The 23584-nt window shown below is 38.2% G+C and overlaps 1 protein-coding gene across 1 annotated transcript in view; it reads left to right on the top strand.

Annotated features, from left to right (window-relative positions):
* The window catches only part of LOC114475449 (T-lymphoma invasion and metastasis-inducing protein 1-like), a 71535-nt gene extending 48351 nt beyond the window's left edge, over positions 1-23184 (top strand). Inside the window, 13 exon segments of the mRNA XM_028466235.1 lie at positions 12319-12543; positions 13421-13444; positions 13446-13490; positions 13600-13725; positions 13815-13923; positions 15136-15315; positions 15418-15536; positions 15627-15735; positions 16592-16650; positions 17313-17409; positions 17503-17590; positions 17666-17838; positions 20031-23184. Of these exon segments, the coding sequence (XP_028322036.1) occupies positions 12319-12543; positions 13421-13444; positions 13446-13490; positions 13600-13725; positions 13815-13923; positions 15136-15315; positions 15418-15536; positions 15627-15735; positions 16592-16650; positions 17313-17409; positions 17503-17590; positions 17666-17838; positions 20031-20641 (1965 nt within the window). The 3' untranslated portion in view covers positions 20642-23184.
* The last annotated feature ends 400 nt before the right edge of the window (positions 23185-23584 follow it).

Below are 23584 nucleotides of genomic sequence, written 5' to 3'. Positions count from 1 at the left end.
TGGAAACACATTAAATTAAAAACGCAACAACCTTGGATTGAGCACCCTATAAATTCATGCACTCATGCAGACAGAGGCTATCGGATGTAAATAGACTGATAGGATATTGGGAGGAGAGCAGTTTATGTGAGTTTTCCCCCCCTAGTGGCTGACCTGCCACTAGGGGGGAAAATAAAAATTTAAAAAATACCTTGATTATGGGCTAAATCACAGTATGAGGGCTGTGAGATCTTTTATAGAAGGGGCGAAGCCAGCTAGGGCTAGGCGATATATCAAGATTCAAAATATATCGAGTTTTATATTTTGGCAGTATAGACAATGTTGCCTATATCGATATATATATATATATATTTTTTTTTTTGTTTGTTTCTGGAGTCGCTGCTTTTACTACTTCTCAGAACAGCATTTAACGCACAGTTAGATCATTGAGTGCGTCCTAACTCAGACCTTCCCCTAAACAAGCCACACTACGGAACTCACTCACACGTGCTGTCCCTTAGAGGAGAAAAAGCCAAAAGTGGTACATATTGTGCAGCTGTTTGTTAATAAATGTGGCATTTTGCATCTGCAAATTTAACCCTAAATTGTCTTTCTGGTCAGACTTCATTTGATTTAAAAGTATCAAAATATATAAATATATCGTATATCACCATTTTGAGGAAAAAATATTGAGATATGAGTTTTGGTCTTTATTGCCCAGCCCTAGGGCCAACAGTGACGGTTAGTGATCTCACTGATCTAATCTCAGCCAATAGCAAAATTAAATTGCATTAGCGGCATTCAACCCATAGAGGGCAGTCACTGCGACATTTTACAACTAGAAACACTAATTTTAAATACTTCGTCCATTACTTTATACCTAATCATATATGTATTGAGCAGAATGAAGTGGTTTTAGTGTGTAATTACACTTTAAAGTGTAAAGAAAAATAAAATGGTTGAGGATGCTCAGTTGATTCCTCATTCTGAATAAAAACACACATTTTCTCCTTCAATTAAATGGCTACATCTAACGTATATTTCTGTTTTTTCATAAAATGCGGATTTCCTGTTGCCAAACTGTGATATTTTCAGCTGGATTGTGCGATGTGTGGGACTATTAGGTCTGCACACGGGGTCTATCAGGTGTGTGTGTGTCGTGCATGTTGTGGATGTGCACATGTGTGTGTAGGATGCGAGACAGATAGACAGGTGATTGAAAGAGTGAGTGAGCGGCATCACTTTCTAATTAAGATCATGTCGAGTGGGATCAAGGTTGCCGCTGTGATTGCTGGGAGACTCTGCGTCCCCTCCTCCCCTCCCTTGGATACGGTTGTCACGGCCATTACCATGGCGATGTCTGATAGCCAATAACCACCGGAAACATTCCGTGGACCTCTGCTTGATGGTCCTGATGTGAACCAAAGAGGGAGATGGAGGCAATGGGCTTTCTCATATATAAATGTGTGTCAGTGAACTTTAGGCTGTAAAGGAGGACAGACTATGGTTTGACTCCAGTCTAGACTGGGTTTTGGTTCTGTAACTGGGATGTGTTTCATTAGTTGGAAGCACAAGATGAGAGCGGTACAGACAGCGAGGGCAGCCACACTGGCTTCATGGGAACGGGAGGCCTGTTTAAGTCTCATTGATTTGTTTGAGTTGTTAGAAATGGTCGGTTAGTTGTTCAACTTTTTAAAAAGTCATTATGCAACGTTTAAAGGCCACTGGGATTTTAAGATCACGTTGGATAAAATATTTCCCAATATTTTCAACAAAAAACATTTAATTTATTCAAATAATTTCATAGAACTTTTGTCAAGTACATTCATGTGTAATGTGTTTTGAATTAGTTTTCAAATCCTTCAATGATGGGTGACCAATTATTAATGGATCCACTATGTTAGATTTTACAATTTATGGCTTGTTGCCTAAAAAGTCTGACAGAAAAAGGAAAAAGAAGGCAGTTTGGATTAACTTGTTGGATAAACTTTAAAAGCTACATTTTATCTCCAGATGTGTCCGACTACATCCCAAGTGCAGATGTGGAATTAGGTTGTGAAATACTTTTCAGCCACTTTTATGCAGAGTAGGAAGAACTGTTCAACAAATCCATTGGAAGTCATGGAACTCATCCAATCACTTTAATGTTCTTCTCGCTGCTACTGATGCACATGTGTTAAACTCAAGGTCCGGGGGCCAAATCTGGCCCTTTAAAGCTTCTGATTTGGCCCCAAGGATTAAAAATCAGAGGGAAAACATGAATCATCTCAGTCCCTCAAATAAAAAGATACATTTATTGAAACTTCACAATAGTTTTCCTATGCTTATATTACACAATGGCAGTCATTTTTAGTCTATAAATTGTTGAAAAAAACTACATTTTTTTTCCAAAATTAAGCATTTTACTCAAATTATTTCACAAAATGTCTCCAAATGAAAGTAAAAGATTTTCACAAAATCACGGAAATTTAAAGTGAGATTCCTACAGGTCTGTTATTTATTGCTTGGATATTATAAATGGTAAATGGACTTGATTTATATAGCGCTTTATCCCCACACTGAAGCAGTCTCAAAGCGCTTTACACATCAGCTCATTCACCCAATCACTCTCACATTCACACACCAGTGGGACAGGACTGCCATGAAGGCACTAATCGACCACTGGGAGCAACTTAGGGTTCAGTGTCTTGCCCAAGGACACTTAGACACATAGTCAGGTACTGGGATTGAACCCCCAACCTCTCGATCAGAAGACGATCCTCTACCACCTGAGCCACGGTCGCACGGTCTTCATGTGCATATAATTTTGGGCACAATAATGATGAAATTGCTGGTTTTCCTGCCTAAAATCTTTGGCCCACTTGAGATCAACCTGGTTCATATTTGGCCCCAAAATGAGTAACACCTCTGCCTTATAATGGGATCAGCACCAACTACAAAGATCTTAATCTCATTAAATCATATTTATTTTACCTTTCTATAGCTAAATGTATTTTTTTTATTTTATTCTATAGCTTTTTAGATGTTGACACAACTTGACACTATCCTTCAACTAGTAGCTACAACTTGTTTTCTATCTTCTTCTTCTTCTTCTTTGGTTATTGGCGTGTTGCAACCAACTTGAATAGGTGCATATCACCACCTACTGTACATGTTTTATTTCATTACTTTCCGAGTGTCTCCTATCAGTCATTGACGTCTTTTTCATATTGTTTGATGATCTCTCCTCGCTCTTCTATAGTGTCCACATTTGCAGTTCTTCATGAGTAAAAACCCTGTAGTTTCCTCTGTGGTTCGTTCATTTGCATAAACGACACGACGTAGCTTCCAGCAGCTTTTCCAGCTCTCCTGCTGCCTGGGAGGCCTGCACTCACCTTGAACATGAGAAAGCTTCTTTTAGGGAAAAAAAAAAACCCTTACCTGCATGAGATTCAAGAGAAACAGTGAGTTTTGAAATCTAATGAATGTCTTTGGGTGTATTTTTTTTCTGCTGTCGTTGCTATAATTTCACCCTGAATCTTCATCCACACATTGACTTAAGAGTGAGGGGAAAAGGGAGCGAAATGGGACAATTTTAATTATCCCCAAATTCTAATTACTCCATTTTCCACAGTGTTTCACATCATTTAGTGGAGATAAACGAATGTCTGCTTAGCCACAGGGAAGAAGAATACTCATTATTTTAGACAAAGCACAGACCCGCCTCCTCAATGTGATAAACCAATGAGAGGCAGGTGGGGAAAGGGGTGGGGGTTGGATAAATGGAGATGAAAATGATTGCTCGTGGTCTCCAAGGTGTTGTCAGTCTCGCCTCCAAAGAGCTGGTTATAATTTACAAATGTCTGTCAATTGGACTTCAGGGCATTTGAAATGGAAAATACATAAACCACTGGCGACCCCCCCTCTGCAGTGTGTTTTTTTATTTTTATTTTTTTAGGTATATTGTTTTTATTGAGCAAATCCTGTATGATTCCAAGTAGTTTTATTAATGTGGTTAATGGAGTTACTCAATCAAAATCAAAAAGGTTTTCGCTCCCTTTTTTTTTTTTTTTTTTTTCTTCTGTTCATTTATTTAACGACATCTGGCTGCTGAATAATAAGGCAACATCTGCCCTCTGTCGGCCATGAATGTCATTTTAGGTTTTTCCACCAGAGAGCACAACATGGTTTAACATCAAGAATGGAATAAGATTTACTCATTTAAAAACACATACTAATCTTTGCTGGGCTATGGTGGTAGATTGGTGTCTTTATTATTAAAAAAAAAACAAAAACAAAAAACAAAACAAAAAACTTTTTCAATCATAAAAAAAAGTTTATCCCAATGAAAAAAAAAAAAAAAATCTTTTCAATCGTTAAAGTTTATTTCAATAACAATAATAATAATTATAAACATTTTCAATCAAAGAAAAAGTGTTCAAATGCAATTATTTGGGTCTCATTTTTTTATTTTGCATTTGAACACTTTTTTGAAAGTTTTTCATTTTTTTTTAATTATTATTGAATAATAAATACACAAAGCTACCTCCATACTGGGCATAATGTATAGACTAATACGTCATTTTAATTTAAATAAATTAATAATTTAATAAATAAAATCAATAAATCCATGTATTTTTGTTTTTAAGCTACAGATTATTTGCTCATATACAGACTTTTATTTTTACCATATACAAATTACATTACAAAAAAGTTGCAATATTGTATTTTTATTACAAGAGCTTTTAATGTTTTCCATGTTCTATTTCATAATATTTTGTGAGATGTCTCACAATGGGGTACACTCCCATCTGCAGCCACTAGAAGCATTTTTTTACAATCTGCCAGTCTTGATTGGCTGGTGAAACGTGTCCGTCTGCCAGGGACTCCCACCTCCTATAAGGTGGGGGGGTGGTTTGCACTATTCTGGATTTACGTGCACTAAACAGATATCTCAGGAAATACAGGTTCACGCATGCCTCCCTGGTGCGACAGGGCGATTGGTTCACATCTGTTGACCTCAAGGACGCGTTTTTCCACATTCCGATATATCCTCCCCACAGAAAGTGTCTGAGGTTTCCTTTCCGGGGGATATGTTACGAATACCGTGTGCTCTCTTTCGGCCTCTCTCTGAGCCCAAGGATGTTTGTGCGATGCACAGAGGCGGCAATAGTCCTGAACATGGGCGAAGCCCTTTTGTCCAGGGACGCGCCGGTATACGGGGAATAGATGTTACACCCGGAGGTGGTGCAACAGTTGTGGGCCTGTTACGAATGGGCCGAGGTGGACGTGTTTGCCGTGGGGGAAAATGCGCAGTGTGCAATGTTTTTCTCCCTGCGCAGCACTTCTTTAAGCATTCCCCCGGTGGCCCTGACACCCCCCACTCTGTCCAGGGTGAGGGAGCACAGCCATGCACTGATCCTAGTGGCTCCACTTTGGAGATTTACCTGAGTGCTCGTTTCTGGCAGCTCCCGCTGCACAGGGACCTGCTGTCGCAGGCGGGGGGCTCAAATTTCCCCTCACACCCAGAGCGCCTGGTGCTGTGGGCTTGGCCCCTGAGTGGCTCAATCTGTCAGCCTTGGGACTCTCACAGTGTGATTTCCACTATAGAGTGCTCAAGCCCCCTCCACTAGATCTCTTTATGACTGCAAGTGGAGGGTATTGAGGGATGGTGTCTCCAGAGGAGACACATCCCCTTGCAGTGGGAGTGATTTTGTCATTCCCGCAGGCCCTGATTGACAAGCGCAAATGACACCTTCCTCCTTTCAAAGCAAGATGAGCCTGAAGTTTGCCTCTCTGAAGGCGTGCTGTTTGTTACTGGCTCTGGCATCAGCTAAGCGGGTCAGTGACATCCATGTGCTCTCGGTGCACCCGTCATGCGATCAGCTCTTCCTGGGCGATGTGAGGATGACTTTGACGCCCAACCTGGCTTTTGTGCCGAAGGTGGTGGGCTCATGTCCTCCCATTGACCTGTTGGTCTTTTGTCAGTTTGTGCGGTACGCGTTTACATGGACATGACGAGGAGCCTCAGGAGGAGTGATCAGCTGTTCGTCTCCTGGGAAGCCTATTACTAAGGAACGCCTGTCACACTGGGTTGTGGAGGCTATTGCTTTGGCTTATACGAGTCAGGGTATGCAGCCGCCTGAGGGTCTGTGTGCACACTCGACTCAGGGTCTTGCCACATCCTGGGCTTTGTTCAGAAGAGTGTCTGTTCAGGACATTTGTGCGGTGGTGAGTTGGACCTCGCCTCTCACGTTTGTCCACTTTTACATGCTGGACGTCTCCGCTCCGTGCATGGCAGGGCCGGTTTTGCTGTCCTGAAGTGTACAGACTTCTGCCCTGCATGTCTGCAGTACGGTAGCTACCACATCCCATAGTGAGACATCTCACAAAATATTATGAAATAGAATTTTAGGTTATTTACATAATTCTGGTTCTATGAGCAATATGAGTGAGATGTCTCACCAGACAACCCATCTTACTTGGGCGAGTGAGAAAAGGTGCACTCCCGCTAGTGTTGTGTTCAAGGCCACACTATCCGAGACCAAAACTTGCCCAAGACCAGAATGCATCGAGACCAAGACAAGACCAAGACTTCCGGGAGCCGAGACCGAGTCAAGACCATAAACATTTTTTTTTCAATTTAAAAAAAATTATAAATAAATAAAATTATGACAAGGTTCGACAGTTAAATACTATTCTCTCTTTAATTTTAGTTTATTTTAAATACATTTGACGGACAAAGAAGGTGCCTGCAAATTTTTTTTTATGTCAGCTGAATGTACAGCAAGTGTTTAAAAGCATTTCTGCCAATAAATAATGATTCTCGATTCAGATTCTTTGAGTTGTGCAGGTCAACAGGTCACAGACTTCACAAGATAATTTTTTAGTTTGAAAAAGCCTTTACACAAGCCATTTTTATTAATTCACTTAGTTGATTTATTTTAATTTGGTTGCTGTAATGTAACTAGGATATTCAATTACAAAGGTCTCCAACTGTAACTGTAAAAGTGAAACTTGCTGAAATAAAACTACAAACAAGTTGTCATCAGTGTAAAAAACATAGAGCTACAGGTAGATGTGAAACTAAATAAAACAAACTCAAACCCTGGAACAGTCGTGTGACAAATCAATCAATAGTTCTTGTTGAGAATTATTATTATTATTTTGGATACAGTGAAAACAGAAACTGTAAAAAATAATTATATTGTGAACCTGTTTATATTGTAGGGAACATATTATATACATAAATGTAATTGGAGTCTAAAGACACAAAAAAAACCACTTTAAAAAGATAATAGACTAATATAAGACCTCTTTACAGTTATTTGGGTCATTCTGTGCTGGTGCAACTCTGCGGCGATGACGCGCTGGTGACAACATAATCCAAGATGGCGGCGGCCCGGACTACAGCCGACATTATGTAATAAAGCCTTAAGACATGGATATAATGAAAATAGTGGATGGACAGAGACATAAACATGCAAACTTTCACACGGACACACACAGACTTATTAAACACACACGGACCTTGGTAAACACGGTAAACGGAACAGGCTCCGAGACGAGAATTAAATTTGGTCTTGAGACCAAGACCGGTCTCGACTACCACAACACTAACTCCTGCCGCCTCTTATAGGAGGTGGGAGTGTCCCTGGCGGACGGAGACGTTTCACCAGCCAATTAGGATTGGCAGATTGAGAAAAATGCTTCTAAGGGCTGTAGAGTGCATCCCATAGTGAGACATCTCACTCGTATTACTCATATAGAACCGGGGTTATGTAAATAACTTAAAGTTTTCCAAATTTCCAGTTCAACGAAACTTTATGTTCGATCCTCCCTGACATTAACAAGTCCATGCTTGCCTGTTCCAAAAACCAGAGTCCTGGAGGGGGGTGGGGGGTGATAGTGTAACATGTCTAATGTGTCTATATACGATAGCACTGGTTCTCTTCTGCAGGTCAATATTGCATTACATAACTGTTTATAAATGAATGCATGCAGTGTCTATATGCAGGTATGTGGATATGAGTAATCTGTGTTTATCCTGCTGCCTGGTGTGATGCGAGTGAGCAGGCTTGTGCTTGTCTTGCTGCTCCTCCCTCCTGCTGTACTTCTTTCTCTCCCCTCGTGAATCTAAAGCATGGATTTGGGATGACCTGCTTTTAGCAAAGAGGCAAATGCCTCTGGCTTTAGGTGTTTTATGGGTTGGACTCACCAGAGGAAAGGTATTTTTTTACTTTACTGTACTTTTTTTCACTTTGTGTCTCTAAAAGTTAATATTAAATTTTCTATTTTCCTTAATTTCTTTTTACTTTTGGCTTAGAGTAGATAGTTTGAACCACACTGCAGGTACACGCTGTATCTCATTCATTCCTTTATGACAGCTGTAACATCTGTCTTATCTATGCTCTCAGATTAGATATGCTACTACTGGTTTCAAAGGTGACATTTTACTTGGATGTAAATGTTTGTTTAAACTCCACCTCATGTAAAGTTTGATTTAAGATTTAGATTTAACGTTTATCATTTAGATTTAACATTTATATTTATTTTTAACATTTACATTTAACATTGACGTTACAGTTTTACGAGAAAAAAAATACCACATTTCACAAATATTGCTGAAAATCTGCTAAAAAGTAAGTTTTTTTAAACGTGTTTTGTTGCTAAATGTTGCAAAAAGCTGCTGTTTATTTTAGCATAAGCAATATTACAATTGGCTCCCCATACTGATGGAGTGAGTAAGTGAAAGAGAGAGAGGGATCTGTCTGTTGTCTTTCTGAGTTGTTGGCCTTTCACCACCTACTGCTTCGTCCTTCTCATTCTCTCATCAGTCCTCCCATTTTTTCCCGCCCTCCACCTCTGTTGATGATGGTGTGGTGTTATATCTTATGGGTTTTTACTGGTGTGCTCGTCAGACACCAGGGCAGAGAGATTTAGGACGCTGTGACAGGAATGGAGCACAGGAGGAGAGTGTAGAGCTGCTGAGCTGAGACACAGACCATCAGCAACAGGGGATTGAAAGGCAGATTGTGATTGGATAGATTCTGTAGGATAAAGATGACATAAGAGCAAGCATTTATTTTTATTGCACTCAGTTTAATGACATGTTTAGTCAACTGCAGCCATGAAAGACCCTGAACAGTAAATAGCAGCTTTTTGTTTTAACTTGGTAAAACTTCATGCAGGACAAAGCAAGCATAAAACACTGGACTTTTTCTGAAAACCTATTTTAGCAGCGGACATGTCTGGTTTTAGGAGGAGCAGGAATTCATCCTCCATCTATGAGGTGCTGCAGCTGGTGAGTCTTGTACATGCTCTACTCTGCTCTGCGTGTGAGTGCTTGTGTGTCTGCAAAGGCTTGTTTTGCTGGATTTGTTCCCTCTAAAAGGTCACTGGTTATTTCATGCTACTGAGCCAGTATCGCTAAGCTATACGGCTTAAGTTCAGGTAGCAGTTCAATATTAACGTGTTAGCACATGTTGAGAAAAGTGCGGCTTTGGGTTTGGTTTGACATTGTTGTTTATGTTGATGTTTATGCCAAAGAAAGCTACCAAGAGGCGTAACTCTCTCAATCAGCTACTGCATAACTATATAAAATCATTCATACATGTTATATATTTAACCATTAGGTTATGATCTTCAACAGTCTCTTTTATCCAATCTTCCGACTCCGTTACTGTCCCATCTGTCAAAAAATTCCACTGGCTGTCAAGGGCACGACCTCACCCACGAGTGACTTATGGTGTTTTGCTCGAGTGCTTTGATCTTTTTCTTGAGTGCTTTGATGTTTTTCTCCCTAGTTTCTTTTTTATTTTAAATGGCGTCTTTTGGTGTTTAAATACATTATTTGCAGCTTTCAGAGGTAATTCTGAATCCCTGAAGGCATTATTAATGTCAGTCCTTTGAAAAACTGTGCTTGTGAGCGTGCGCGTGTTAATATGGCATGTGTTGCAAAACTGGTTTGAACGCCACAATGGAAAATTGTCTTTGTCATCATTTCACAGGGGGGGACAAGCCATGCAATCAGCAAAGACAGGCCAGCATTTCAGCTGATCCTGTGCTGTGAAATTTACTCAAAACACAAAACAGGTGCAACATGAGATCACAAATACTGAGCACAATACCTGACTATAGAGAGAAACGGTAGTGAAACACAATTAAAATGGGATTAAAAGCACAATCGCATCAGTATTTATACTCTGCCTGATTCATTGTGCAGAACTATTTGGTTTAATGCAATTCAGCGTCTGACCAAGTTACTTTACTAATGTTTTATATTGCAGCTTGTTTAGCTATAAGACAAAAACAAGGACATGTTGATTACATTCTGGAGCTTTAGTGTCATAAGTCCCTGAAGTAACAATATTACTTTCTAGGCTGAGCTTATTCACTGATACTATCTGCTGATATCTGCCATTAAAATGTACATCGGTATGGGTTTCTCTGCTTATACATACATTGATGTTGCTGTATAAACAGACACGCCAGAGAATAAACACATACCCCATTGTTTAAAAATGAAGGGTTTTTTATTTATACATTTAAGATAAAACACAGTACCAACTGCTTTAATGTTTCTATTGTGATTACCCCCCCGCATGTCTCTCTGAGCTGCATTGAAACTGTGATGGAGCAGGAAAGGAAATCATTGAATTACATTAAGCATCATTTGTCACTAAAGTCCAGGAGTGAAATCAATATAAGTTGCTCACTTATAGTAGGACGGGCAATGGTGATACTTGTAATTGACCCGCAACAGTGTTCATGTTGTTGACAAAAAAAAATGTGGCATAGTTTTCATCGACTTTTTTAAGTGACAATAACTTGATTATGACATATTTTAAAAAAGTACATTTTGAATAAAACTACATCAAAATATATTTATATTTTTGTCGACTGGAAAAAAACGAAACTATAATTTTGTCACGGGATGAAATCCAATCAGAACTTGTGATCATGTGGTCAAACATTAATACCATCCATATCAGGTTGGTCAATGTTAATCAAATCTTTAAGAAAATACATAAACTCTTATCCTGTATGTTACTAAATCTGTAACAGATTCTGTCAACTAAAATCTTAATGTTGTTTAGTCGACTAAAACTGGACTATAACTGAAATAGTCCTGATGACTACATTTTTTTAATAAATCTAAGTTGCATTTTGGTCTAAAGACCATGACTAAAACTAAATCAAAATGTGCTGTCCAAATTAACACTGGCCTACAAATAGAGATGGTTGATATTATTGATACTGGCAATAAAATGTTGGTTGTGATAAATATACTGTATTTTTTTCCAGCAATGTTGAAAATCAGTTTTTTTTGAGACAACATATTAAAAACATAAACACTTTTTCCATAACGGAAAATAAACAAATATTCTTATTTTGCACAGATGATGTTATTTGTGGAATACATCCAGTAACATGTGACTTCAAATCAGATGTGGTTTGTGTGTGTATCTGTTAATACCAGAAATCGGAAATTTTGTGTTTAATATGTGATACGGCACAAAGCCAATATCAAACATAGGGCTGAATAAGCATCTATATTTATAGCCAAGGTGAGAGGAATCAGTGCTGCATGCATAATATACTTCAGGTGGGCAGAACCTGTTGAATGTGTTCCTGTGTTTTATTCTCTCACTGCTGCAACACGTCAGTCAGTGTGTGTGTGTGTGTGTTGGGTAATATGTGTCAGTTCCGGTAACCTTCACTCTTCATCCATTGTTGCTTATTTGTTCATCCATGAATACACAACTTGATGATAGTTTACCTGTGCCAGCAATACAACCACATTAGTATAAAGAAGCCCCTCCCTCTTCCCATCACTACTACTAATTTAGTCCGACACGTCTGCTCATGCTTGGTATTTTTTATTATACGAGAGATGATGGAGGGTGTTGTCATGGCAGGTTTAGGAAGAATGTTCTGTGCGTGTTGTTGTAGATGCAGGTTTCTCCTCCTTCTTTTAACGAGTCTGTGTATGACTGAGATTTACCTTTGTATTTATTAATATCTTAACTTTCCTATTATCCTCAAACACATTTTACCCTTGGGTCATTTTGATCCAGGGATATTTGCCTCCAGAAAATGATTTTTAGAAAATGTTAGATCAAGTTTTTGTATCAGGCACTTTGTTTATTTGTTGAATACATAAATATTTAGGGGACACATTCATGACTCAGACAGAATGAACCATAGTGATTGACGTTTTTATGCTTAATCAGTTGTGCCCATCAAATTAGGAAAAGTCCTAAAGTATGAAGCAAAAAAAAAAATTGTCCACTATTATTTTTTGAATGATAAATAAGCATATAAAGTGACACACTGGGTCTTTTTTCTTTCTTTTAGAACACGGAGCAGGTGACTGCATTCTGCCGAAGTCTCCATGACATGAACCCCAGCGAGTGTCCAATGTCTTCCTCCTCTTCGTCATCTTCATCATCCCTATCGCCGAGCCCCGTGTCGGCTTTGCCTCCCACTGTAGGCGCAGCTGCTCAGAGGCAGCTGTCCCACGCAGACAAACTACGCAAAGTCATCAATGAACTAGTGGAGACGGAGAAGACCTACGTCAATGTACGTTATGCCTCTCTCTGCCTTTGTTTTTTAACAGCTGCAGGGGTCATTCCTTGTCATTTCAACACATTTTCAGGACATCCCATGCACTTCTGTCTCAAAGAGATGTGGACATTTTTTTTTTTTACCAATTGTTTCATGGTTATTATATAGGCACACTGTATTTTTTTAGTTTTATGTTACGGGTGAAAAACTAGTCATTGTAGGAAAGCTACAATGGCCTCATGTAAAGGATTTTCAATATTCGTGAGTTGTGAAATAACCCAAAGTTGGGGTCCAAAATACAATACAAATACAAAATACAATACAAAAATAATTGTTTTATATCCCAAGAAAGAGTCTCTTTATATTATGAATTAATACAGAGATCAGATTTTTTTTTCTTACATTCCCACATGCAGTTATGGGCCAATGAAAATAGTAAGAAAAAAAAGTATTTTTCGGATTTCAGGAGACTTGTCACCCAAGAACCAATGCATGTATGTGACTAATAATTAGTGATGTGAACAGTCTATGTACATAGCTCAAAGCTGATGCATATGTAAAGTTGTTTATAGCAGATCTGTTTGTATATTCTGAGAGAGTATGTAGAGCTGTATTACTATACCAAATTTCAGTTTTTCATTTGTGATGCATTTCCTGAGATATTGAAGCTGAAAATGGAAGAAAAACCTATTGACCATATCTCAAAAAGTATTCATCCGATATAACTAAACATGTAGTGTGCCTATTGAATCAGAGAACAATTGGTAAAAATGTAAAAAACTGAAGTGCATGGGAAATTTGTTAAATGACATGAATGACCCAGCTGTGAGCCACTTAATATGATTCAATCTCAGGTTTGTTTTAATCTGTAATGTATATCTTTGTTTTGAAGGACCTGAGCTTCCTCATAGAGCGGCTACTTAACACCTTTGCAGAAGGAGAGCTTCCTCACGCAGGATGAGGTAAGTTTTGTGAATTTTAGTTTTAGTAGTTCACGAGCTCTAAGGACATAAGTCATCTGTCGACGGTGCGAGTTACTGAAACGTTGCATTTGCATAAGTTATGTTGCAGCTGGACATTCTGTTCGGTAACCTCGGGGAGATGGTGGAGTTTCAGGTGGAGTTTCTGCGAACGCTGGAGGACGGAATCCGACTCGTGCCCGATCTGGAACGACTGGAGAGAGTGGAGCAGTTTAAGGCAAGTCGATCGTTTTATTGTAATTCCATAGTTGTGATCAAAAGCAAGAAGTGTTTCATGTTAACAGCAGAATGTCTCTGTTTCTACAGAAGGTGCTATTCTCTTTGGGTGGCTCGTTTCTTTATTACGCCGACCGATTCAAGATCTACAGTGCTTTCTGCGCCAGCCACACGAAGGTCCCAAAAGTCCTGGCAAAAGGTACGAACGAAAAATAAAAATTCCCACCAAATAAATTCACTCATCTCTAAATACTGTTTTCTTTCTTTATGTGCTGTTATTTTGTTTGTTGACCAACTGGATATATATATATATATATATATATATATATATATATATATATATATATATTATATATATATATATATCTTCCTTGTTTGCATTAAAAGTACTTTGTTTATTTTTTTTCTGCTACATTCAAGCATATGTGTCAACTCAAGGGCCCGGGGGCCAAATCCGGCCCATAGACCAATTCCAATTTGACCCGCAGGAGAAAGTTAAAAGACAGAAAAAAAATTTAATTATTGTCTAAATGACTAAATAATTGTTGTATTAATGTAACCAATTCAATGAAACCCCACAATATTTGGAGGATAGCAATTTTCCCAGGCTTTTATCACATGACTGCAGTCAGTTTAAGTCTCAAATTGTTCAAAGAACTACATTTTCCTGAAATGTTTTCACATTATTTCCCCAAATAAAATAACAATTGGTCACAAAATTGATGAAATCTAAATACACTTATTTTACTGGATATTTTAAACACCTTACATACTTTAATGTATCATTTATAATAATGACAATGGCTTAGATTTATATCGTGCTTTTTTCGAGACTCAAAGCGCGTACAGAAACCATCATTCATTCATACCAGTCACTCATCAGTCATATCAGGGGCGGTAAGCTACAATATAGCCACAGCTGCCCTGGGACATACTGACAGAAGTGTGGCTTCCATTTTGTGCCTACGGCCCCTCTGACCACCACCAAATTTCATCCACAATCCATAACCATATATACTAGGCAATGTGCGTAAAGTGCCTTGCCCAAGGACACAACAACAATGACAGAGCGGGATTTATACTTCTTGTAAAGAGCAAACTTGGGGACGTTAATGTTGAAATAGCTCGTTTTGCCGCCTAAAATCTGCAGCCCACTTAAGATCAAACTCCTTCGTATTTGGCCCTTGAACTATGAGTTTGACATCCCTGCATTAGAGCAAATAAACTTGTTTCCCAAGACTTTTTCTTGAAGATGGTGGTTTTGTTACGTGCAATATCTTTTTTATTTTGAAGAACTGAAAAACAAGTCCAGTTTCGATCACTAATCTTAGCAAACATAGTGTAAACCATGTCTGAGAACCTCACATGTGAAATGAAAAACTGAACAATCCCTTGTTTTTTTGCTTCCCAGCTAAGACGGACCCAGATTTTAAGGCTTTCCTTGCTGAGAGGAACCCCAGACAGCAACATTCATCCACTCTGGAGTCGTACCTGATCAAACCCATCCAGAGAGTCCTGAAGTATCCACTGCTACTTAGAGAGCTCTATTCTCTCACTGATCCTGAAAGTGAGGAGCACTACCACCTGGATGGTAAGTCATCCAAACTAACTTTTTGATGTCACGGTTTTACTAAAAATAATTGATACACTTGGAGCTTAAGGCTGTTTTTGATGATGAGTCTGTTTAATGCAGTTGCAATGAATGCCATGAACAAAGTGGCGAGCCACATCAACGAGATGCAGAAGCTTCACGAAGAGTACGGAGCAGTTTTTGACCAGCTGATCAATGAACAAGCTGCAGAGAAAAAAGAGGTACAAACTTCTTTATTCACCATAAACCTGATTGTTTTCAACAAGTTCTCTCTTTTTCTAACATTTACTTATGGTTTTTATTCATGTAAGGTGGCGGACCTCTCCATGGGAGACCTTTTGCTTCACTCTGCTGTGGTGTGGATCAATGCTCCGCCCTCTTTGGTCAAAAACAAAAAGGACCCTGATTTAGTTGCTTTTGGTGAGGAATCAGAAGGATTACAGATTACATAATACATAGCTGACATCAATAAAAATAAAATAAAATAATCACTAAATATTACATTTTCTGTACAGAATTATGGTTTTCTACTTCCCAACAGTACATACTTTTTGGTCATTTTTCCTCGTAAATTGCATTTCAGAAACCCAGCCATGGCTTATATGGAACAAAAGATAAAGCTAACTTTAGCTGAATAATGCTATGCTAAAAAACTTAGTGAAGCTTAGTACTGTAGCTTATGTAAATCCAATAGTTTTATTGTAACCATTTCCAGAGGAAGGTTGGATCCAAAACATGTTTCAAAAATCACAATTTTATTGCAAAAATAGCGAAAAAGGAGAAGTGATGTGGCTCTTTACCGTACAGGCTGTGTGTGCTTATATTTCATCTGCTGCAGAAATAATGTCATGGTACATGAGAAACCTTAACAGGAGTTATTAATATATTTCTGATGTGAATATTGATGCTTTGGAATCTAGTGTATTTAAACTGTTCACGTTTTTCTGACATTAAAATTATTATATATTTAAGAAGTAGGAAAACAAAAATGGCTTGTATTTCTACATGTGTAAATAATTTGAAAACCACCCACATTGTATTCTAAATCAAAACCTAAAGAAAATGTTGTTTTTATTTTGTTACAGGTGAGTTTATTTGAAAAAATTCAGTTTGTCCTTTTTTTTTTTTTAAACTCTATATTGAAAATACTGGATAAAAAATATTTTAATTAAGATATTTGTCCTGAATGCATTTTCTTGTTTTTCTCAAATATGTATATAGAAATGTCATTAATGTCTTAATTTGGTAAATATGTTCTGTTTTCTCTTTCTTTCAGTGTTTAAAACTGGAGTTGTGTTTGTCTACAAAGGAGGCTCCAAGCACAGAAAGAAAATTGTAAGTATTGTTTTGATTACGTTTGATCGATTTTAGCTTATTTTCAATATTAACCAATACCAAAAAATACACAGACCCCCTCCCCTTCCACCTAATTGTCATATAATAATAATGCATTCATTCATTCAGACACTCAAAGCGCTTTACAGAATTAAGACATTATTCTTTCACGCCACACTAGTGGTGGTAAGCTACAATTGTAGCCACGCACATATACAAATTCATGGAATGACAGGCTAACCTCATACTTTTAATGGCAATAAACATTATCTGTGCCAAAATAACAATACTTATTCAAACAACAGCACGTGTCTTTTTCAATATTGGTGGAAAAACTGATACCGAGGTCGACCAATACTACATTTTATGGCAAATATCCTACTATTATTATCGGTTAATATCTTCTCTAGTTTTGATTCTTTTTTCCCCAAACTTTACTTAAATTTTCTGCGTGCCATGTTTTTTTTTTAATTAGACTTAGAATCCATAAGTTACTGATCAAGATGCTGACAAAGGACTGTTTTTCTGCAGACTCACGGATGAATCATTTTAATTGCTTTATCCAATATGGGTCAGAGCATTCAAATAGTTGTAGCTACACTATTGCGCCCTCTGTTGTCAAGTTGATGCATTGCAATGGTTCCCATTCCTGTCTTCTGCAGGGTGCACATCATCGCACTTCTGTCAGTGACGACAAAGATCCTTTTCTTTTTCGATACATGATCGCAACAGACTCTCTGCAAGTCCGTTCCCTTCCAAGTAGGTCTATTGAAAAAATGGCTAATGCACCTAAAATTAGGCCTGTTAGAAAAAAATGTTGTTAATGATAATTTCCCCTTGCCCCAATCCTAGACTCTGATGGCACAGCTGTGTGTGAAATAGTCCACAACAAGTCTGAATCAGAGGGAAGACCAGAAAGAACTTTCCAGTTGTGCTGCAGGTATCCTCCCATCCCCATTTTATATGTAAAAAAGAATATAATGCAAACTGAAAGACATATGGTGTGTTTTTTCAGCTCTCCAGACAGTAAAAAGGACTTCCTGAAAGCAGTTCACTCCATCCTGAGGGAGAAGCAGCGTCGGCAGCTCCTAAAGACAGAGTCTCTGCCTCTCAACCAACAGTATGTCCCGTTTGGAGGAAAACGCCTGTACGCCCTCAAAGGGGCACGGCCATCCATGGACAGAGCAGGTAAAACACATGGAGGACATTTTCCAGCCCATATTTGCATTACTTAAAGCTGCAGTTTGTAACTTTTTTTGGCATTATTTGGTCAAAAATCCACAATCATCTTTGAACAGTGACAGTGAATCTCATCTCCTTCTCTTGGCTCTGTAAATTAAGTTTATAAATCTAGGAACATGATGCTCCTGGAATCTGGATGTCAGCCAATCAGAAATCTCTCTACAAACACGTATGCTCCATGAGCTGTTTTGGGCATTTCTATTGGCGGTTTGACTGAAGTGAGGCGTGTTCAGGTATCATCGGTAGTAAAATTGGAATGACCAACGTTCCAGCAGAAGTCCCCATAACAGCGTAAAGCACAACTAGCTACACAGCAAATCAAGTGGGAAAAGGCAGACCGAGGTGGAGAAGCAACAGAATAAAGTCACAAACACTGAGGAGGAACGGATCGCTTTTGCTTTGCATCATCGCGGACCTCCATGACTGCGGAGGGTCCGCCGCACACACACACACACACACACACACACTGGTGTAAGATCACAGTTGTCTGTGTGTTCTTGTGGAGGGGACGAGCCAACTGCAGCAGCCGCTGGTCAGCACAGTAACTACAGAGTAATACGTGCATTCATGTCAGAGTCTCTAAAACACTAGAAATAGTTCCACTAACACAACATAACGTCCATACATTTGTGACGAGTTTCCAGGGAGAAAAAAGTCGCTAAGAGCGCTAACAAAGACACTGGCAAGGGAGGTTGAGTTTTGGTTTCGGTTTCAAAACGGAGCAGAAAGAGGATTCTACAAACTGCAGCTTTAAGGCAACCCATGATAAGTTTTTATTTGATAAAATGATAGTGTATGCATAATACAGAGCAAAACCGAACCCGACAGACATTCAAATATTTATATTCGAACCCCACAGTTAAAACCAGTTTTTTTTTCCAGTGGTAAGCCCGCTTTTTATTAACAAACAACTGTTAATGTCCACAGAACAGATCAGTGCATGGGGCAACAAGCGAACATCAAACACAAGCACAGGAGACCCCGTGGATCTATTTACATGATCCAGGTATCAAAACTGAGGATAATCCATGCTCTTATGCAGAAAAATGAATGTATCAAAAGTAGATGGTCCTGCCTGCAGTGCTGAAGCTGTGCGTACTGCTGCTGCTGCTGCTTCAGCTGTACGGTACCCAACCCAACCTGTCGGGTATCCTCTAGTTCAGGGGTCTGCAACCTTTACTCTCAAAGGAGCCATTTAACCTCATCTCCCCCCGAATAAAGTCCTCCTGGAGCCGGAAAAATACCGCCTCAATGTATACAATACAGTGTATTAAATTCTATACAGTTAAAATTATATAGAATAATGTTTGATTTAATTTGATTTGATCAAGTAAATGGCAACTTAAAAACAGTTTAAAATAAAATAAAATGAATTGACATAAAAAAATAACAACAAAACCGTGTCTTGCATCTTCAAATTCTTACGCATTTCAGTTTACATGAACACAATTTATTTAAATAATATTTTTTATGTTAATGTATTTAATGTATTAATGCATGATCATGTGGTTAACACATGCTGATTGCTAATTTCTTGCCTCACATAAAGCATACATATTTAACCTGCACATTGGTAGTTAAAAGAATCTGTTCCCACACAATTAAAATCTCTGTTTTCTTCCAGAATAGTGTTTTTGTTGGTTTAATTATCTTACCAGGGATTTAAAACTTAAGGTTAACCACAGGTGCAGGAAAGTTGATGGTCTGTAGATGTTGCAGGAGATGAAGCAGGAAGGTGCACAACGTGATTTATTTTTAAGTTAACAAATTGTTATATCATGATTTTATTTGTCATTAATCATTAATAGCCTGTGTAAGAAAATAACTCTTTATTTCAGTATTTTTTTAAAGCTATATGGAGCCATGGCAAAGGACTCAAAGAGCCACATGAGGCTCCAGAGCCGCAGGTTGCAGACCCCAGCTCTAGTTTGTTCGCTGTGATATCCCACAAAGCAAGCAGAAAATATCAACAAACGGAGTGTTTATGGTGGGAGTTGGAAAAAAACTTTCAAGTGGCAATTTTTCATTTCTTTTTGGAGTAAATAATGTTATTGGATTAAAAATGATTGTGGGTAGCAGCTTTAAAACTATTTGATATATCCATGTTTTAAAAAAAAAGAAAAATAATTCTTCTTCAGTTTCAGCTCCATCTCGAACATTACCTCGCCGGAAACTAGTGAGGAACCGCATCACCATCGACACGGACCTGATTTTCCACGGCAACAACAACAGCAGTAATGGACTTGACCATCAGTCGTACCCTTCATCAAACACGACGCCCGACCAAGACGCTCAACTTCAAACCTTCAAAGCTCCAGGAGAGGACACGGACCGCTGGGTGGAGGAGCAGTTCAACCTCGGCTGCTACGTGGGCCAGTGCCAGGGCATTCCCATCGGGCTGTTGAAGGAAACGGACATCCTCAGCGATGATGACGAATACTGCAAATCCGTTCGTGCCAAGTCAGCGCAGTCGAATAGTCTGGAAGGGGAAATGGAAGGACTTCATCTACAGGGTAAACACATGCAACTGAATGAAGGAGGAACAGGTGGGACGCGAGAGCTCGGCAACGATCCAACGAACCACGAGGAAACATCATCACTGGAGAACACTTTTCCATCCCGCGCAGTACCCCTGAAACTCCCCCCTTTGAAACAATGCGCCGTGGAGGAGGTGACAAACAATGACAACGACGTGGTTTGGGTACGGCGGGACGACTTCGCTAACGGCTGCAACAGCGACGTCTTCTGAACGGGAAAAAGAAATGAAGAAAAGTGGGAACAATGGTAGATTATTCCAACCTTTACTAAACATGAGAGAACAAGAGGAGGAGGAGGGGGTGAAAGTACGATAAAAGCTTTAAATAACTAACATTTTTAATATGTGTGGAGAAAGTGTTTAACCTCATGAACCTCTCAGAAGTCCTTCGTTCCTTCTTCACCTGTTTCTGCCTCCGAGTGACAATCCCCAAAGTACAACAATTATTAACAAAAATAAAGAGGGTCCTTAGTATTTGACAAACACAGAAACACACACAAATACACACATGTGAAGCTATAGGAACTAAACATCACTGCATGTACTGTACGTGCAAGTATACAAACAAATGTGTGTGTGTGTGTGTGTGTGTAAATTGGTATACTATAAACACAGGCACAGTGATTTTTATGGCAGCTTTTGTAAAACTACACTCATTGTATTGAAAAAAACAAAACACAAATGCTAAAATGTGATATTTCTGCCTATATTGTCTATTTTTCCAACACGGGAATGTGAGCGCTTTATTTTTCCAACTTTCAGACTGTGTGTGTAATGGATCACGTAAGGGCTGCGAGTTACTGAATTCCACTTCAGGGGCTTTTGTCTTCATGATCGTTGAGTAAAAGATGACGGAGATCGATTCAGCTTTATTATTGTGCTTTTATTTTATTTGAATTTTTTGAGAAACAAAATAACTTAATATGAGCTGCACATTTGCTGTATGTTCTCGGTGTACGATAATGTGCTTGTATAAACATTTTACAGTCCAGTTTTATTTCTCTCAAATCGTTTACAGATAAATATGTAGTTTAGACAGCATTCGTTGTTGTTTTTAACCATTACAGTTTATATACGATCCTTTTTTTAAATGTTAAATACCACTTTAAACCATCAGTGTGAGTGGTGTTAAAGAAAGCAACCACTCCGCATGAATGTTTGCCCTTTTTCATTCGATGTCCCATAATATTTTTTCACTTTGTTACTTGTGAATTTTAGTCAAAGACTGATAAGATACCAAAACATGGCTTTCCTCACTACGGAAGCTGATTAGGGCCAATTTTGAGAAGGAAAATAATTTTGAGCAAATCGAGAATGAAGTCAAAATGTCTAGAATGAACTCAAATTCACCATATCACAACAGTCTCCATCAAAACTGGCCCTAATCTGTTTCCGTAGTTCCTCAATAGCCACAGACGGACTGAATGCTCCACCTCGTTCAAACTTGACTGGTTTTCCCTTCTGAAAGAGATTACAATGCTGTATATGAGCTAAAAAAAGAAAGAATCTTTGTTACGACAACATTTTGCTTAAAAAACTATTTAAAATCAACTATAGAGGATAATGAGGCAATGAATGAGTGATAAAGCACATTTGAAAGAATTTCATTTTGTAAATAAGTGGAAAGAAGCAGTATTTAGTGCAGTGGTTCCCAACATTTTTGAATTTCTGGCGACCCCAAAGACATTTTTTTTTCTAGAATTAGTTTTTGATCATGTTTGAGCTTTTTTGCTGCATTTTAGTTGAACTATATTCACAAAGTGAAAGTATCGAAATACAGTAATTTGAGAATAATTATAAAAATTCCAAATTCTATTTTAATTTTTTCGCAAATTTTAGGCAAACCCATTTAAACTCCAGGCGACTCCACATGGGGTACCGACCCCAAGGTTGAAAAACACTGATTTAGTGGCTCCTGAATAGATTTAATTCTATAGTTTTTATAATTTCCAGTCATATCACACCTAAGGTGGGACCAAGACTGACATTTTATTTGTTGATTTTCCACTCTTTCTCTTTCAAGTACCACCTGTAGTGCAATTGCGTATCCCTAGGGGTACACATACCCCAATTTGAGAAACACTGGTTTAACGCATTCATTGCAAATCTTTGACTTTTATCACAATATTGTATTTTGAGCTCATTTTTGAAATTTGGATTTTAATGTCAACATTATACTTTATTCTCCACGTTTTGACTTTATTCTTAATTTGCCCAAAATTATTTCCTCTTTCAAAATTGGGCCTAATCCCCTTCCGTACCTCACAGTTTGAATAAAAATCACTCAGTCCTGTTTACTTGAATTTCCCCCTAGTTTTTAAGGATGGTGAAATAGAATAGATTTGTCAGCCATCCAAACATCTGCTTCCCCAGGTTTGTTTGCTTAAACCTCTCCTGCATTATCACATCTGTCCACCAGGTTGTACTGTTTCACTCCATTATATCAACCAGTCTTCATCACAGGCGCGCACAAATGAATGGTTGTAGCCTGTTAAACGCACACCTCATGTTTTTGACTTTTATTCCGAGTGCTGTGTGTTTAAATTACGTCACAATGTGGATTATTGTTACATTTTTCAAACGCCAATGATTTATATTTTAGCTTACTGTCACTGTGCTCAGTTATACATTGAGGCAAATCCTGTTAGAGCCCTTTTTATATTTACAATGTACTTAAAAAAAGAAACAAACACGTCTTGGTACAAATACCTGTGCAGTTTTGCCGTTTTGTATGTTAAATAAATTTTCTAAATTTAGTTTTGTGTCAAATTGTCACTTTTTTTTTTACATTGTGTATCCAAAACTAAAGAGTTCCTACACAATTGTGCAAAAATCATTTGTTTCAACCACATTTACTTATTTATATGAATAATGTCCACTGTAATCCCAGAAGTTTACTTTTATATGGGCCATAGTCATCTCAAATATGTAAATCCTATTTTTAATCACAAATTAAATAGGTTTAAAGTGACCAAAAATGATGGCAAATATTTTGAAATGGGATTTTAAAAACCACAGAAATTGGTTGAAAGTTGCAAATTGTGGGTAATAGAATTTAAAAATGTTGGAAAAGTTAGTTTAAACTGGCAAATAATGGCTATTATAAATTGTGAATGTTGTTAAATGGCCAAAATAAACAGAAAATGTGGTGAAAAT

This window comes from Gouania willdenowi, chromosome 14, assembly GCF_900634775.1.
Source record: "Gouania willdenowi chromosome 14, fGouWil2.1, whole genome shotgun sequence".
In the NCBI taxonomy this organism is placed as follows: domain Eukaryota; kingdom Metazoa; phylum Chordata; class Actinopteri; order Blenniiformes; family Gobiesocidae; genus Gouania; species Gouania willdenowi.
Note: the sequence above shows the minus strand (reverse complement) of the source record. Positions and strands in the feature narration are given on the sequence as shown.